The sequence below is a fragment of the Martes martes genome (assembly GCF_963455335.1).
Source record: "Martes martes genome assembly, chromosome: 2".
Taxonomy (NCBI): domain Eukaryota; kingdom Metazoa; phylum Chordata; class Mammalia; order Carnivora; family Mustelidae; genus Martes; species Martes martes.
In genome coordinates, this window is record NC_137889.1 from 188,328,545 (window position 1) to 188,345,350 (window position 16,806).

Below are 16,806 nucleotides of genomic sequence, written 5' to 3' on the forward strand. Positions count from 1 at the left end.
TGTAGCAGGTAATTTTAATAAGATGTCCCCAAATTCCCTATTTTAGCTCATTATTTTATATAATAAGGTCATTACAAATTCATGTTTAATTAGAACAGATGTTTTCCTCTACTTGCAATAAGCATGATATGCTATGAGAAGATCGGAAAGTATAAATGGATTAAGTTACAAAAATAAATATGCCTTCACATGGCTTCTTAAGATAGTCAGATTGTGGAATTTGACTATCTTAAGAAGCCATAAAGCCAAATATTATGAATGAATTCTGAAAGAACTGGATAATTTCCTGACAGGTAAAATTAATGTTTCTTTTTAAAAAGTAGACAAAATCAAATCTGCTGCGACCAGCTGATATCCATGGGGATCAGGCAGAATTTCTCTCTTCTGCCCAGAGCACTGCACAAATACCAAAAGCCACTTGCAGAGTTGGTATAGTTTTAGGTTTCTTATTTCCTCTATCAAGCCCTTGGGAAGATTTCTTCAGTAACTGACCTTGGATTTAAATAAATACTTAGCAAGTGGGGAGAAGGAAATGTTTCTGTAGTCAGCCCAAATATCATATGTTGGAATGAAGTTAACACAGAAGTTTAGTAAAGGGAAAAACCATGAAGGGAGATACATACTTTAGAGAAGAAAGGAAAAAAAATAAAAATGAAGGAGAATCAAGAAGAAAGTTCATGCAGTTTATGAGTAGAAGGTAAACAGTTTTTCTGTTGTGAAGTTTTTTATATTCTGTTTTAAATTTCTCGGTTTTTTAGAAGATGCCTGTATTAGTCTGCTAGGGCTGCCACAATAAAATACCACAGATGAGTTGACTTAAACAACAGAAATTCATTTCCTCCGTTTGGGCAACTAAAAATCCAAGACCAAGGTGCTGGTAAGGTTGGTTTCTCCTGAGGTCTCACTCCTTGACGTAGAGATGGCCGCCTTCTCGCTATGTCCTCACACGGCCTTTACTGTCTGAGCACGCGTCCCTGCCAACTCTTCTCTTCATTTAAGGACAGCAGTGCTATTGGATCAGGGCCCTACCTTAGGACCTCATTGAACCTTAATTATCTTTATAAAGGCTCCAACTCCAAATAGAGTTATAGGTGGGTTAGGCCTTCAACATATGACCTTGGGGGGAAAACATGAACAATGTCCCTCCTCCAAAATACATATGTTTTGTGATCAAACCTAGTGATGTTTTCTTAGAATTGTATTCTTCAGTCCCTTCTTAAAGCATGTGGAAGACTAAGTTGTAGAATGCATGAGGTAATTCAGAATGTCATTTTTGATAGCTTATTATAGAAACATGGAATATGGAATTGGGGGACACTGATTTACTTTCTGTATGTATGATTATGATTCACTTACCATTTGAGCCTATGTTTTCTCATTTGTGAAATTAGAAATTCGTATTAACAATTACTCAATAGTGAATTCAGTTCAATAATAAAGATAAAGACATTGAAAAAAGGAAAGCATTATACAAATATTGGTTATTTTCACTGTTTTCCATTAGTATAGTCCACAAACTATAACTTGTAGTAATATTCAAAATAATATTTATTCTTTTCCATTAGTTTTCCATTAGTATAGTCCACAAACTGTCACTTGTAGTAATATTCAAAATAATATTTTTTCTTTTCAAGACAGATTGAAGGAAAAATAAATTCAACAGAATAAACCAAAATACAAGAATGAAATAAGCCAGGGGACAGGAGAATTGAAATTTTCCTCTAGAAATAAGTTAATTACGAGGGAAAATATTAATATGGAGTTTTATTTAGTTGCTTTTATGAAAATACTAAGCACAGTGAGCATAGTAACAATGACAGAATAGTGAGGAAAATTGCGCAATTTTGATAAAGTGTTATGTAAATAGTCACTCAAATGTATTTTCTTTAACATTCTTTTAACCTTTCCCTAATACACAACCACAACCACATGAGGCACTTAATAACTTAAGTTTTATTAAACTAGCTGTATCATGGTTAGACTCAATAAGAGAATACACTGAAAAAAGTGTCATATCATTTCTCCCTTCCTGAAAGATAGAGAAAGCCAAGTCCTATGGCGTGTGATATGGGCTGGAACTTGGCCAAAGTGTGTTGCTATGACTCTTCAGTGAATCTACATCTTCTTTACCAGTATCTATCAATAAGGCAAGTTCTTTCTTGGGCACCGGCAACAACATGTATATAGCACTGGTACTTATTCTGCCAAAAGCTGGCATTGAGCGGAACTCTTGGGAGTCTTACATAGCGGTATATGGCATAGAAGGGATGGAGGGTAAATTTGACTTTTATTTTGCTAAAGGTCAAATGGAATGAAATTGCCCTGCTTGTAGACACCTCTCCACAGCACAATTCCAAAGAAATTAAGTTCTGATCCTTAACATTAGCATGTCTGTATTAAACTAAGTCCTTGCAATGTAATACGTAACAATGCAAGCTTTAAAAAAATCTTTTTTATCAGTATCATTGCTCATAAGAGCATATTCAGTTTAAACATGAATGTTCTGCCATAGGATTATTTTGGGGAAGAGGAGACTTTGTGTTCTCCCTGCTTCTTTTTGTGTTGAGTTATCTGGTAGTTTTCTTAACAGTAGTGTAAAATGGGAATGGCTGGGTGGCTCAGTTGGTTAAACGTCTGCCTTTGGCTCAGGTCATGATCCCAGGGTCCTGGGATCGAGCCCTGTATTGGGCTCCCTGTTCTGCGGGAGGCCTGCTTCTCCCTCTCCCACTCTCCCACTTGTGTTCCCTCTCTCACTGTGTCTCTCTCTGTCAGATGGATTAATAAATTATTTTTAAAAAATAGTGTAAAATGAATTTATAAAATAACTTTGTTAGCCTATCAACTATAAGGAGCCTTAACTATGTCATTTGCTATTTCCCTCTATTTCTCTTTTCCCTTTTTTTGTGATATTTCACAACTGGACCCTCCCTTGCTCCCTTGACCTACCCCTGGTGTTCATCTGTTTTGACTGTAGGTCACATACAAGGCTAAAAGCTGAGGAAATAATCATGAACAAAACACATTAGTATGTAACCTCGTCTTGGTAAATTTGAAAAGGTTCCTTGGTGGAGATGGCATCCAAGCAATCCCCAAAGGCTAAACAGAAATCAGCCAGGTGGAAATGGAATCAGGAACACTGAAGCATGTGCAAAAGCCCTGGGGCAGAAAGAACAGGGTACTGTTGGGAAATTACTGGTAATTTTGTATGGTTTAATAGTAGAGCTGAAAGATGAAGAAGCATTACAAATGAGCTAGAGAAATAAACTTGTGAAGGGCTTTAGGCACAAAGAAAAGGAGTCCAGTCTTTGTTTGGAAGGCAGACAGAAGTGATTTAAGGGATTTTAATCTGTAGAGTAACACATTCCAATTTATACCCTACAAGATGCTTCTGGCAAAAGGTAGAGAATTGTTTCAATAGGGTAATTTTAGAGAAAAATAATGAAAATTGATTTCCATTATGTGGTAGTATTGTTAAATACATTTTGGTGTGATACTGTAGTCTTTAAAAATCTGAAATCTGGATCATTATAGAGCACAAAGATAAATACATTACATCTATGCTAAAAGACAAATTTATTCAAAGTTGGCAAGGCCAGAGTCACAGCAAACAAGCCTCTTGTGACAGTGTGTCTTTGCTCCTTGTGTATGATTTGTGTGATTGAGACAATAGGCCAGTCAGTCTTCTCACTGCATGTGGGATTATGCAGTTTATCAGAGCAAAAATGTTTGCAAAACAAGTCTCTTCCCTCCCAGAGCATTGTATGCTAATTAAAATATCTAAATGAAGAAAAGTGCATTCATTTAGAAAGCATTCTTCAGTATCTATATAATTCTGAAGAAACTACAAATGAGAGATGGCGTTATTTAAATTGAAGGAACCAGAGAAAATGCTTGGAGTCGGCTTTTAACTATTGCCTTACTAGTCTATCAAGCGGTATAAAGTGGAGAAGAATTTTTCCATCAGCCAGAAAACTTCGCACAAAAAATGTACTTGAATCCCAGCAATGACACCACTGATACATGTTTTTAAGGCTGATACTTAATAAGAACAAGAGTGTTTAATTTTTATATTACCTTATTTTTAATTAATGTAATATTAAATGATATTTAATTTCAAGTTATTAGTATTTCTTCATTGTGTTTTTTCTTTTTGAGAGATTTCAGCAAATTCAAATGCAAAAATGAAGATATTGGAAGCATTTCTACTGTTTATAATTTTAGAAATTCAACTTTACTTTTGTTGCTAAATTTTATATCTGAGTTGTGTTAAACGTTAGTGTCAATTTTTATGAATTCTGAATTTTGATTTTTGCAAACATTGATATTGAAATCCCAGTACCATTTTGTTCTGGTATTGTTTTTCCTGGCAAAAATGTTAAAAGGCTGCCGTACTCATCCATTGATGCTGGTGATGGGGCGGGCGTGTGGAGTGCATCTAGTGAAGACTGGGAAGATAGAAAAATAGAGAAATGAGGCAGAATCAGTGAGATTTGGGGAGATGTGCTATCAATGGGAGAAGGGCAAAAAAAGATACTGTTTCTTCCTTCATGAACTTGGCATCAATGAGGTTATGAACATCACATTCACTTAGAGAACCCAAAAGGAAGGAGGAAAGCTTAGAAGAAAGGAAGAGGAAAGAGAACAAGTAAAGAAACAGCTAGAAAAATAGCATTATCTCAGAAAATGCTACAAGTTCAGTGATTGAATGTTCAGAAAATACATACCCCCTTCCTACTGCCATCTCTCTTGGTTTTGGAAGCTTTATACATGCCTACCACAGAAGATGGATGTGGCATCCCTTCTGGGGCAGCAGAATCAAGTTGATGACATGTTAAAGAAAGTCGACGATGAATGACAGACAGCTGGAGGCTCAGCACAGGACTCCCTGAGCTCCATAAACCCAAGCTACTTCGAATCTGGCTAGAGCCAGTGCCCCTGGGGTTATTGCCAATAAATGAGGTTAAGAGGAGTTTCTAAACTTACAGTGAGGAATGCAACGTATGTATGTGGAGAACTAACATACTCTTGCCTTCCTGTGATGGAAATATAAATATATTTTCCCCAGGAAGATGCTTCTCTGCAGTGGTCATTTCCATGGTATCGCTAGAACATTCCTTTGGATACGTTCTAGGCTTAATAACCTATTAATATCTGGTCAAGTCACCTTATCAGTTTTATATGGAATTTGGAATACATTTCCCCATTTTAAGAAATCTAGTTAGAAAATAATTTATAAGACAACTAAATTGGCAACCACTTATACTTTATACTACTAAATGTCATGTTTGAAAGTTGTTCAAATGAGTCAGTTCTAAGAGCATCAGGTAGATCATTAGTCTACCTTAATTTATGTTAAAGAGTCCATACTTAGAATTATTCTTTACTTTTTAGCTTGAGAGCACTTTAAATCTTGATGCCCCCCCCTTTTTTCTTCTGATCCCTCTCCCCTAATTACTTCATCTTTAGAAATTCGTGTGATACTTAATGTGAAAATACTGTTACATTAGCTGTCTCCCAGTCTACATAAGTTTGAATATTCAAAGTGAGGGCTCCAGGTATCAGTCCTCTAACTGTTAAGAAGGCCTGAAGCATGAGGAAACTTACTGAAGATTTGGGCTGTGCTATCATTGTGTTTTCTGTGAGTTGAGTTGAACAGAACCCTGAACAAGCCAATGTTTAGCCTTGGTCACATGGCTGTCATGACACTGACGTGGCGTTCGGATATCTTGGTACCTGCTTATTTTTTTCCGTGTTGAAGCCTCTTTGAACTGTCAGATAAAAATGGTTTCTGAAGTATTAGGACACCTTGAGATAATGACAAGCAATGCAGGTGTTTTCTTTTGAATTTTATTTCAGAAATGTCCACCACAGGACCTCTTGGCATGGGAAGCACCACCACCAGCACCACCCTGCGGACCACAACTTGGAGCCCAGGCAGGAGTACCACGCCATCCGTGTCTGGACGACGAAACCGGAGTACCAGCACCCCATCTCCGGCTGTGGAGGTGCTTGATGACATGACCACACATCTGCCATCAGCATCGTCCCAGATCCCAGCTCTGGAAGAGAGCTGTGACGTTGTGGAAGCTCGAGAAATCATGTGGTTTAAGACCCGCCAAGGACAGATGGCCAAGCAGCCTTGCCCCGCAGGAACGATTGGTAAGTCTGTTTTGCAGAGCTAAGCTGAAGGTCTTTTGTTAGGTTAGCTTGCTTTTCTTACAGTTTTTTTTTTTTCCTTTAGTTCTTTGTTTGTTTGTTACTGCATGTTTTTGCAACTTGGCTTGATTGAATTCTGAACTCAGCCGAGTTACAATTTAAAGCAGTGTATTTTCAGAGTTTGAAAATACGTTCTGGAGAGGTCCCCAGTGAGGATCTGGTGCATATACACATGAGGCCAGTAGTTTTTGCCCTTGGTGTGAGGGCCGTGGGGGAAGTTACAGTTAGGCTGTGGATGTCCCAGCTGCTCCGGCAGGCCAGCCCGTCTCTGCAGCAGCTCCAAGCAAATCAGTGGATTGCTGGGAGCCAAATTCTCGTGCTTGCTGTCAAATGCTGAGAGCAGAAAAGGAGGTGGAGGACGTCTCCATTAGAAGATGATCATCAAAACTACCTAAAACTTCACAAAAGAGGAAGTTTGACTCTCCTTTTGATAAGCCATTGTAGCTGTCCTTTAATAGCCAACGGCTTTTCACATAGGAAGGAGCCAGTCTCCCATTACTCAGCATGAGCAAGATCCATTGTTTTCTCTAGGAGATAGCTCAGAACTAAATAGTTCTTCCTTCTCCCCACCCTTTTTTTTTTTTTTTACTAATATGATGATTCATAATATCCCCAAATGGTAACCACATTATTATTTACAATATTTATGCCAGAAATACCCTAGTTTTCTTATTGTTACTACACTTATCTTCATAAAACTAGTATTTGGTACACTAAATAAAATTTGCCTGATTCCATAAAATATGTAAATCAAATGTACGATAGATGTCACTATACAGGCAATCGGCATTATGTCTTTGGGTGTTATTGATTTGGTTACTTTAAATAGGTTTGTCTGAGAACAGTTCCAGTGTGGACCTATTCTGAATCTGGTAGTATGTGAAGTGGTAGAAAGACCAGAAAGAATATTGGCTTTTATAAAAGTGCACATTTAATTTCTTTTTTCGGCAACGTGTTTAAAAATATTCTGAAATCTTTCTTCCCTTTATGAAAGGGTGCAATGTTTAGTTCTAAAGTTTTCTGTGGTGCTGAAATCAGTTTGATTCCAACAGTTTGAAACCTTGTCTCTTAGCACTGTCTCCTTCATTCTGGGCCTCAGTTCCTTCATTTCTAAGAGAGAAATAATAACACCCCCACCCCCATTTCAGATGTTTGTTGTGTAGGTGAATTAAATACTTTATTTGAAAGCTACAGAGCAGCACTACAGAAATATGTCGTTATTGTCGGGAGAGAGCTTTAAAGGAAACCAAACCTTCTGGAGCCCTCCCAGGTGAACGTCCTATGCTACAACCTTATTTTTCACCTTTTCTCTGTCCCCTCGCGGCAGTCCTGTTCAGACACACAGGCTGTCACTTGAATTATTGTAATAGCTTCCCCCAAAGCTTCACATCTCCCCTCAGATTCACCCTCCATGCTGCTGCCACAGTTATCTTTCTAAAACCTTAATCAGCTCATTTCTCTCCTCTGCTTAATGTTCATTGATTTTTTCCAGAACCCACAGGTGGCAGACAAGGGAGTTTATGATCTGACTTTGCCTGCCTTTCCAAGTCCATTAAACACAACTCCCCTATACAGTAGACCTCAATTTAAAACATTCGAAGTTTCCCAAGGACAACATATTTTTTTTCTGCACCTAGAATGCCCTTTCCTACCTTGTTTTCCCAAAACACCTGCAAACTTGATTCCTTTAAGACTCAGCTGCTGCCTTGCCTCTGAAAACTCACACAGTCGGCTCCATAGAGCCAAATACCACATCTCTGGAATTTATGAAATTGTTTTCTGTACCTGGTGTAGTTGCCAGCAAGTGCTTTAGAAATACTGAATGATTTTGTTTGTTCTGTTGCATTTCTCCAATGTCTGTTGTTTGCCAGACGCCGTGTGTGGTGTTTTAATAAACATCATCATAGTTTAATGATTTCAATTTTGTCTTTGTTCATATTTAAACGTAACAAGGATATAAAGTCTTTGTAAGCAAGATGGTTTGAATATTTAAAGCAGACCTATTTTTCTCATTATTTTAGGAGTATCAACTTATCTCTGCCTGGCTCCTGATGGAATCTGGGATCCCCAAGGACCAGATCTTAGCAACTGTTCTTCTCCTTGGGTCAACCATATAACACAAAAGGTAAATCAAGTGACTGACCAGGAAGGTTTTCCCAAACCTAGATCTTCGGTTATGGATTATAGCTGTTGGCAAATAAAACAGTTAAGTTTTTTTAAAATTAATGTAGAAATACTCTCCCTTTTTAATTCTCTTCAAGATTTAGTGACAACCTTTGATACGCTGTATGCTAATTTAGAATTTTGTTGTTCTTGAAGGGCAAATCTGTGAACTTCCTCAAGCTAAGCAGTATTGCTTATAATAATTTTATTATTAATAAATTTTTTATGATATTGTGAACTCCAGATATAAAAGTCCAGGAGCCATTATAAATCAAGCTAGCAAGAGCTTCTAGCATACACGCACATGGATTTTCCTTTGGAAATAATAATTAGCAGAAAAAGTCTACCTCTAGAATCTTAGGCTATTTGATAAATGTTCTGTAACCTAATCATTTATCAGTGTTAAAAGTATACATATGTGTGACAGAATCTTGCAGACTCAAATTTTCAGGGCTTATTTGGTTGCAATATGTTGAGCATTTTTGTTATTAATGCACTGTGGGGCTTTGAATTGATTTCATTACAAACAGAGACCAGATGTGCATTTACGCCAAAAGGGCTATGGGATGAATCCTTATTATAGCAATTGGTGTGGATTTATGCACTCCTAAAATGAAGAGTCCTTCTCTATGGCACATTAGCTAGGCTGAGGAATTTCTGAAAGAGATTTTTCCTGAGAAATATTACAAATGATGGCCTTACTAAAAGCCTGTCTGTGCCATTTGCTCTTTTCTCTATTTGTTTTTAACCGGGCTGATCCTCAATAATATACTGTATAATAATCCATAAATATCTACCCAGTAGATCATTTAGCAGATGAGCCATAACTATCTATTTACCCTAAATCATGGAAGAACAGTGCTTATATTGACTCTAGTTACCCTCTTACATATGCATCTCCATACTTGTTGCTATTCATAATGATGCTTCTCCAATTTCAGCAGTGTTCCTGCCACAGTTTTTATGTCCTTTGATTTTATTACAATGTAGCTCAGACCCCAGGGCAAATAACTCTTACTGGATGTGATCAGATTAAGAGATCAGTAGCGTATCTTCTTACATTAGCAACTTTTAAAAAATACTCCCTGCATACTTAGCCCAGGGGGTAATATTAATTCAGTAATAATTCACCTAGAAAGCTGAGTGTTTTCATGATAATTCCTGAATATAGTTAGGCTATTTTATTGCAGGAATTACTGGGTGACTTTAACTGATAATGATGCTTAATTCTTTTTCTTTCCTCTGCAGACCTCCTAATCTTATGACAAAAGAGATAATTCTTTGCAAAGACCATGCAGCTGTTGCCCATTTGATTGATGGATGGGTGGTTTTTTTTTAAATATAACAAATACGTTCCATTATTCCAGAGCATTTTTGCTTAATCTAACAGTGTCTGTAAAATTATGTAATATTATAGTTATTTTAAGATTATAGCATTTAGGCAATTGGAATGTATAATAATGCCTTAGTTTCATTTCTTATAAGTTTATAAAATCTTCAAAATTATAACAGTAGGCTTTAGAGCACCCTGAATCAGATTATTTAACTAGCCCAAGGTCAGTGTTGGAGCTGGGGTTTTGGCTGGGTCTACCTTTATCGAGACACTGTGCGTGGCCACAAAACTGGTTAAACTGTGCCCAGATTTTGACTGACTGACTTTTTACTTACTTCCCTCGTCTCTCTTTACTTTTGTTCACACTTTCACCTGGTGTGTCCTCCATACCTCCAAATATTTATGCTATTCACTGAATAGAAATGGTAGTTGAATAGGTTTCTTTACCACAAAACTCCAAAACCTTGAAATAGTAACATTGTAAACCTCCAAGAGAAAACTTGCATGCAGTATTCACGGAACAATTTGTCCAAATTATCTCCCTTCTCTCCAAAGCATCTTTCATAGAATCCATGCCTTTGCTCATTTCCTCTGTCAGTACCAGAGTCCCAACAATAAACGGATGGAACATTCGAAGAAAAGGGTTTGTTTACAGTGTTCTTGGGGGAGCAAAGCTGAACTGGGAGGGATTGAGCAGGAACCCAGTGCTAGTAACAGGTGAAACTGTTCCCAAGCCCAGGCCTGTGGTTGCTGGATCAAAGGAGTGACTTAAAATTGGAAGCGAATGTCTTTGAGAAGAAAGTTGACCTACAGAGGAGAGGCTCAGCCTAGCCCCAGGCAACTTTTCAGAGAGATGTAAAGGATTAAATACCCTGACCTCACTCTCCCTCCTCCTTCCATTCACTTGCCCACCCTCTCCATTGAACAAACCCAGTGGAAGCCAGAGAAGGGGGGTGGGGGGCGCTCTGAATACCCTCCCGAGTTCACCGTGTAGAGCAGAGAGCGGGATGGAGGAGGATGGAAAGTGGCCTTAAACCAAGAATTGGAAAGTATAATTCTCAGCTTTGCGCTCCCCTTCTCTCATTCCTCCCCCTTTTCCCACCCTCTTCTAGTTTCTCCTTGCACTGCCACGCCCCCTTCTTCCTTTTCCAGGCCCCATCCTCTCTGCTCTGCTCTGAACTTCCCCCCTTTTTCTGGTAGATTGTTTTTGGTCACGTTGAAAAATTAAAGTAACGTGGCTATCTTTCACGGTTCGTTCCTTCTGTCTTCGCCCTTCCGTTGTCCTGTGAACTTAAAATTTTAAAATGAAAGAACACTTTTTACGCCCTCTGAAAGCATAGGTGAGAAAAGAAAGGAGGGAGTGATTTTCTGTAAGTAGTGTATTCCGTTTCCCTCCTCAAGAGTTCAGTGAGTGAACGCAGCCTGGAATGGGAGGTGCCTCCTTTATGACTTCATAGTTTTTCTGGGGAGTTGCTGAGGGCTTTCGAGGAAAGAATATCTCTGATCACAGTCTCTGCATCCATATACCATGGGGAGGGTCATTCTTTTCATTATCAATAATACTGTCCACCCACTGTGTGTTTGGCACCACTGTAGACAGCAAGTATACACAAATAAATGGATCGGGATGCTTGCTTCAGTTTGAAGAAGCAAATTACATTTTCATGTGTGTTAATAAGAAACGAGTAATGCCTCCCTACTCCCATCCCTGCCGTCAGGCCAGGAGGGAGGAAGAAAACAGGCATAGAATCTTGATGGCTTCTGATTCACAAATGAATTCAGGCCACTTACATACTGGGGAAATTATAGATTAAATTTTGTGTGGTGATGAAGAGCGGGTTACATTTTATTAGAGAAAATGTAAGCCTCTAAAGTCAGAATTTCACGAAGAGATTTATGACAAACTAGCCAGAATAGTTTCATAAGGATGAGATTTAATAAAAAGCATAATTTGTACAGAAAGAAAAAGGCAAAAGTTATACACAAAGGGGCCTTTGCCCCAGTAACAATAGAGAGGGAGGAGGTAGAGAGAAAAATTGGTAGGTAGTTGTATGGCTGGATGAGTGGATGGATGGATGGATGGATGGTTGGTTAGAAGGAAAGGCAGGTTCAAAGATAAATGGATGGATAGAAAGACAGATTAGTCTTGAAAAAGCCAGCGAATTTAGTTTAGAGCTTAGGCTCCTCAATCATATCCAGCAAAATATCCTATTTTCTCACCTTAATTACTGCTTACTAAAATATAGTCTCCAGCTTTAGCTTGATCTCTAGATTACACCAGATTTTCAAAAAGGAGTTTATATTTTCTATGTTGCATACCTTTAAAGAGCTTATTGCACTTTAAAATCCCTCCAGTCTTTTGCAATTTAAAAATCTTTGAAATTACAGTTTTGAATAGCTTCCGTATTTCTTTGCATGTGAAGTGAGTTACGCTTCCTACTTCATTACCTGGTTCAACTATTATATGGGAAAGAAATGTGTGAACTTTCCCTGGAAAACAGTCTTTCTGTTTCTAGCAAACTGAAGAGTCTTGTCTTTTGTTTGTTCACAAGCTACTGACCGATTTTGAGATACGTAGAGTTCTTCCTGCATTTTCTAAAAACGTGAAGATCCAGAATTGTTGGGATTTTACAGTATAAAATAACCCCTTTTTCTGCTAGGGAAGACTAGCTTGAATCCTATCACCCAGATTTTAATTTCTCCCTTCTTTTAATCTCCGCAGAGCTAATATGGAATGAAAGCAAATTGCTTCTTAATTTTTCAGAGATTGGTAGGCTTTCTAGGACTTCAGGCTTATTTAACTGACTTTCAATTGCGAGATAGAACCATTTAATTGTTTATCTTCCTTCTTGACTCTGATTTATAGCAAAATAACATAAGTAGATCTTTCAAAGAAATGATAGCTATATACTTAAACACCATGAAAAACTCCTTCGTGAATTGTTTTGGCACCCAATTAATGTTTGATGTAATAATCTCATAAAATGTCAAAACATTTCAAAGAAAATTGTTTTCACGTGTGTCAAAATTTGAAATGTAAATAGTATCTATCTCTGTCATAATTATTATCTTTAAAGCTGCAGGGTTCCCCTCCCCCACTTCAAGTCCTGGAAATAATCCTGCCATTTCAATACAGGCATTAATTTACTAATCCTCATAGAACTTGTAAGATTTCTCAGTGTGCATGTGCTTATTTCTGAGAAAGAAGGTTAGTAGAATTTAGTACAAGAAATGTTAGAGAACAGACATGTTCATTAGGTCTGTGAGCGAGGATATGCAGAGTAACATTATTTCAACACAGATTCAAGCATATCTGTTGTATAGAAGTAAGATAATTGTAGTCTGACTGCTGTGGTGAGAGAAAAAGAGCAATTAGAAAGGCAATAGAGTAGCCTGGGGATGCCACTGGAAAAAATACGGTCAGAGAAAGCCTGGTCTGGAAAGGCAAACTTTGAGCTAGGAATGTTGAGGTCACAATGGTTGTTGGAGAAAACAGTTAATGGTACCTACCACCTGGGAGTCCCCCTCTGTCCGTCCCCTCCCACAGCCAATCAGACAGTAGGCCTGTCACTGTACTTATAAATCTCTCCCAAATCAGGCCACTTTTCACCGCTGCTACCCTAATCCAACACAGCTTCTGCTGCTGGAGTCTCTTAGCAAGGTCCCTTTCATCCACTCTGGAACGTTCCAGTCCATTCTCCTGAGCTGATTTCAAATACAACTCTGATGAGACCACTCCTGTTTGGGCTCTTAGCACCTTCCCTTACGCTTAGTGAGTTCCCAAAATCTTCATCAGGACTTCTGAAGGGGACTGCTTAATCTGCCCCTTACTCACCTCTCCAGCGGCCTAAATCCCACTTAAAGCCCCCTTTGTGCAGTTCCCCTAGGACCTGTGCCCCTCCCTCCTAAAAGTGTCCTCTCTGCCTAGGGGCCTTCCCCTACCTCCCAACCCAATTTCCTTTCCATTCCATTTCATATTCAACGTTATTCCCTGGAAAAGCACTTCCCAAATTATTCCCTAACTTCAGACACTAGCGTAAAATGCCCTTAAACTTGGGTTCTGTATTGCACTCAACCAAATTAAAATTAAATAATTCTTTAGTTAATTTATTAAAAACCCTTTCTATTGCTAGTATGTAAGCTCCTTTTTGGGGGGGTCCTTTTTATTCAGCATTGGAGCCTCAGACTTTAGCCCAGTGCTGTTAGAAATTCACGTGTTAAGGGCGCCTGGGTGTCTCAGTTGGTTAAGCTTCTGCCTTTGGCTCAGGTCATAACTCCAGGATCCTGGGATTGAGCCCCACCAGGCATCTGGCTCCCTGCTCAGTGGGGAGCCTGCTTGTCCCTCTCCCTCTGCTGCTCCCCCTGCTTGTGCTCTCTTGCTTTTCTGTCAAATAAATAACATCTTTTTAAAAAATTACAAAAGAAAAGTAAAGAAAAAATACGTGGTAATAAAGACATAGAAGAAAACAATATAACAACAAAATGAAGGTTATAGAACAATTATACAGCACAATGATTAACAGAGTAAAACCATAAAATTTTATAAATATATTTATTATCACAAGAATAACATAGATGGAGGGCACCTGGGTGTGGCTCAGTCATTAAGCGTCTGCCTTCAGCTCATGTCACAATCCTGGAGTCCTGGGATGAGCCCCACACTGGGCTCCCTGCTCAGCGGGAAGCCTGCTTCTCCCTCTCCCACTACCCCTGCTTGTGCTCCCTCTCTTGCTGTCTCTCTCTATCAAATAAATAAATAAATAAATAATATTTTAAGAAATAGCATAGATGGAAACTACAACAAATGCTAGCACACTAAAATCGTGAATTAATTAAAAGGACATTCCCTTGGAAAATTATGGGCATTCCAGCTACTGGATATTCATACACACAGGAAGAGTTTGTCAAACTTACCAAGCGCTTCTATCATGTGTTTAATACTTTTTTTTTTAAGATTTTATTTATTTATTTGACAGACAGAGATCACAAGTAGGCAGAGAGGCAGGCAGAGAGAGAGGAGGAAGCAGGCTTCCCGCTGAGCAGAGAGCCTGATTCGGGGCTCGATCCCAGGACCCCAGGATCATGACCTGAGCCGAAGGCAGAGGCTTTAACCCACTGAGCCACCCAGGTGCCCCCTATCATGTGTTTAGACTTACTGAATGAAATACTGAGTTTGAATACTTAGTGAATACTAGCATCTCACTAATTTAATTAATGAATACCAAATTTTATAAATCATTCATTGGTTATTAGATGGCCAGTAAGCAGCCTTAAACTGTATGTAAAATTAAAATGTATGATTATAATCACATTTGTGTCGCTCACTTGGTGACCACTTAAAAGTACTTTCATGAGGGCATGTTGGTTAAGCAACTGCCTTCAGTTCAGGTCGTGATCCTGGCGTCCCAGGATTGAGTCCAGCAATAGGCTCTCTGCTTGGCACGGAGCCCGCTTCTCCCTCTGACCCTCCCCCTTCTCATGCTCTTTTTCTCTCTATCATTCTCTCTCTCTCTCAAATAAATAAATGAAATCTTTAAAAAAAAAAAATTGTGCTTTTCCATAGCACCTTTTAAAAAAAAAGTACTCATGACCTATCAGTGGACCATGAATGCTCCTTTGATCTACATTGAATTTGTTACATACTTATCCTTGAACCCTATAATCTATTCCATTTGGTTTTTATGTATCTTAGGTATATAGTCCTTGATCATATTTTACAAATTTAATAAAGTTAGTGCAGGTGTTTTCTATTCTAAGGATTTCTAAAAAGTACTGATTATATACTAAATACTTTAACGTATTCTTCTTGTAATATCTAAACATTATAGAAAAGATTTTTCCTTTGATTCCCATCTTTCAAACTTTGTTCTGTGTGCTTAAATATATATAAAATATCATGCTTTATGTATTGTACTTCTTTTTCATATGCTATATTGCTTTGCATTTTTATTTCACGAATACCATGCCAATAGATATTAGCATATATAAATAATTTTTATACTTGCATTTATTTTAACTCAACAGAGCATGTTGAAAATTGATGTTAACAATATTGATCTCCTTTATACATTTAAGCAGTTGTACAGTATTCCATGGTATGTATATATATGAGCAGTTTTCTTTAATTCATAATCCATTTTGTCTTCTATTATAACCAAGCTAGAATGAACATGTTTGAACATTTCTTTTTTACATCTGTGGGATTATTTTATTTCTTATGGTTGAAATTGGTAACAAAAATCACTCAATCTTATCGTCTTGACTTTTCAAAGTTTAACGGACACTCGTAATTTGTTCCATGTGAGGGTTATACAGGTATACGCCCAATAGTAGTTTCTGACGGTGATAGACATTTCCACAAATCCTTGCCAACATTTTCTTACTACAATTTTTTTTTTGCTCTTACTTTGGATTTTCTGTATACTTGAGGATGAGATTATTAATGATTTAGCTTTCTGATAGCCCTAATTTATTTATTTGTTTCTTTAGCATTCAATTTCGCTAAAAACATTAAGTATCCGTTAGAAGATACTGATAACCTTTGTGACGAAGAGTCTTACTCCTGCTCGAACACGTTAGGAAGATAGCCTCACAGAAAAGACTTTTCTTTGTGTGACCCTAAGTTTTATATTGGACTGTGCTTTAAAAAAGAAAAAAAAGGAAGGAAAAAAAAAGTTTCCTAAAGATAACATTGTTATATATTTACGTTATTATAGGGTAAAATGTGCCTATCCTCTCATTACCCAAAGCTATCAAATTTATTCACATGAGCATGGGCTGATAGTCTTTGTCTTTTTTAATATCTTTGGAGTATTGACAATTTGATATATTCTTTTTTTTTTTTTTAAGATTTTATTTATTTATTTGACAGAGAGAAACACAGCCAGAGAAGGGAACACAAGCAGGGGGAGTGAGAGAGGGAGAAGCAGGCTTTCCGAGGAGGAGGCAGCCCAGTGCAGGGCTCGATCTCAGGACCCTGGGATCATGGCCTGAGCAGAAGGCAGACGCCTAACGACTGAGGCACCCAGGCACCCCAATTTGATATGTTCTTATAGAACATACTTGAAAAATCAGCATGTAGCTTCTAAAAGGGA

General features: G+C 38.0%; 1 protein-coding gene across 1 annotated transcript in view; it reads left to right on the forward strand.

The window, feature by feature from the left end:
• Positions 1–16,806, forward strand: part of ADGRL3 (adhesion G protein-coupled receptor L3) — a 417,871-nt gene that overhangs the window by 258,926 nt on the left and 142,139 nt on the right. The window contains exons 4-6 of the mRNA XM_080796369.1: positions 2,134–2,274; positions 5,857–6,159; positions 8,238–8,341. Coding sequence (XP_080652495.1) covers positions 2,134–2,274; positions 5,857–6,159; positions 8,238–8,341 — 548 coding nt within the window. The remainder of the gene's footprint in view (positions 1–2,133; positions 2,275–5,856; positions 6,160–8,237; positions 8,342–16,806) is intronic.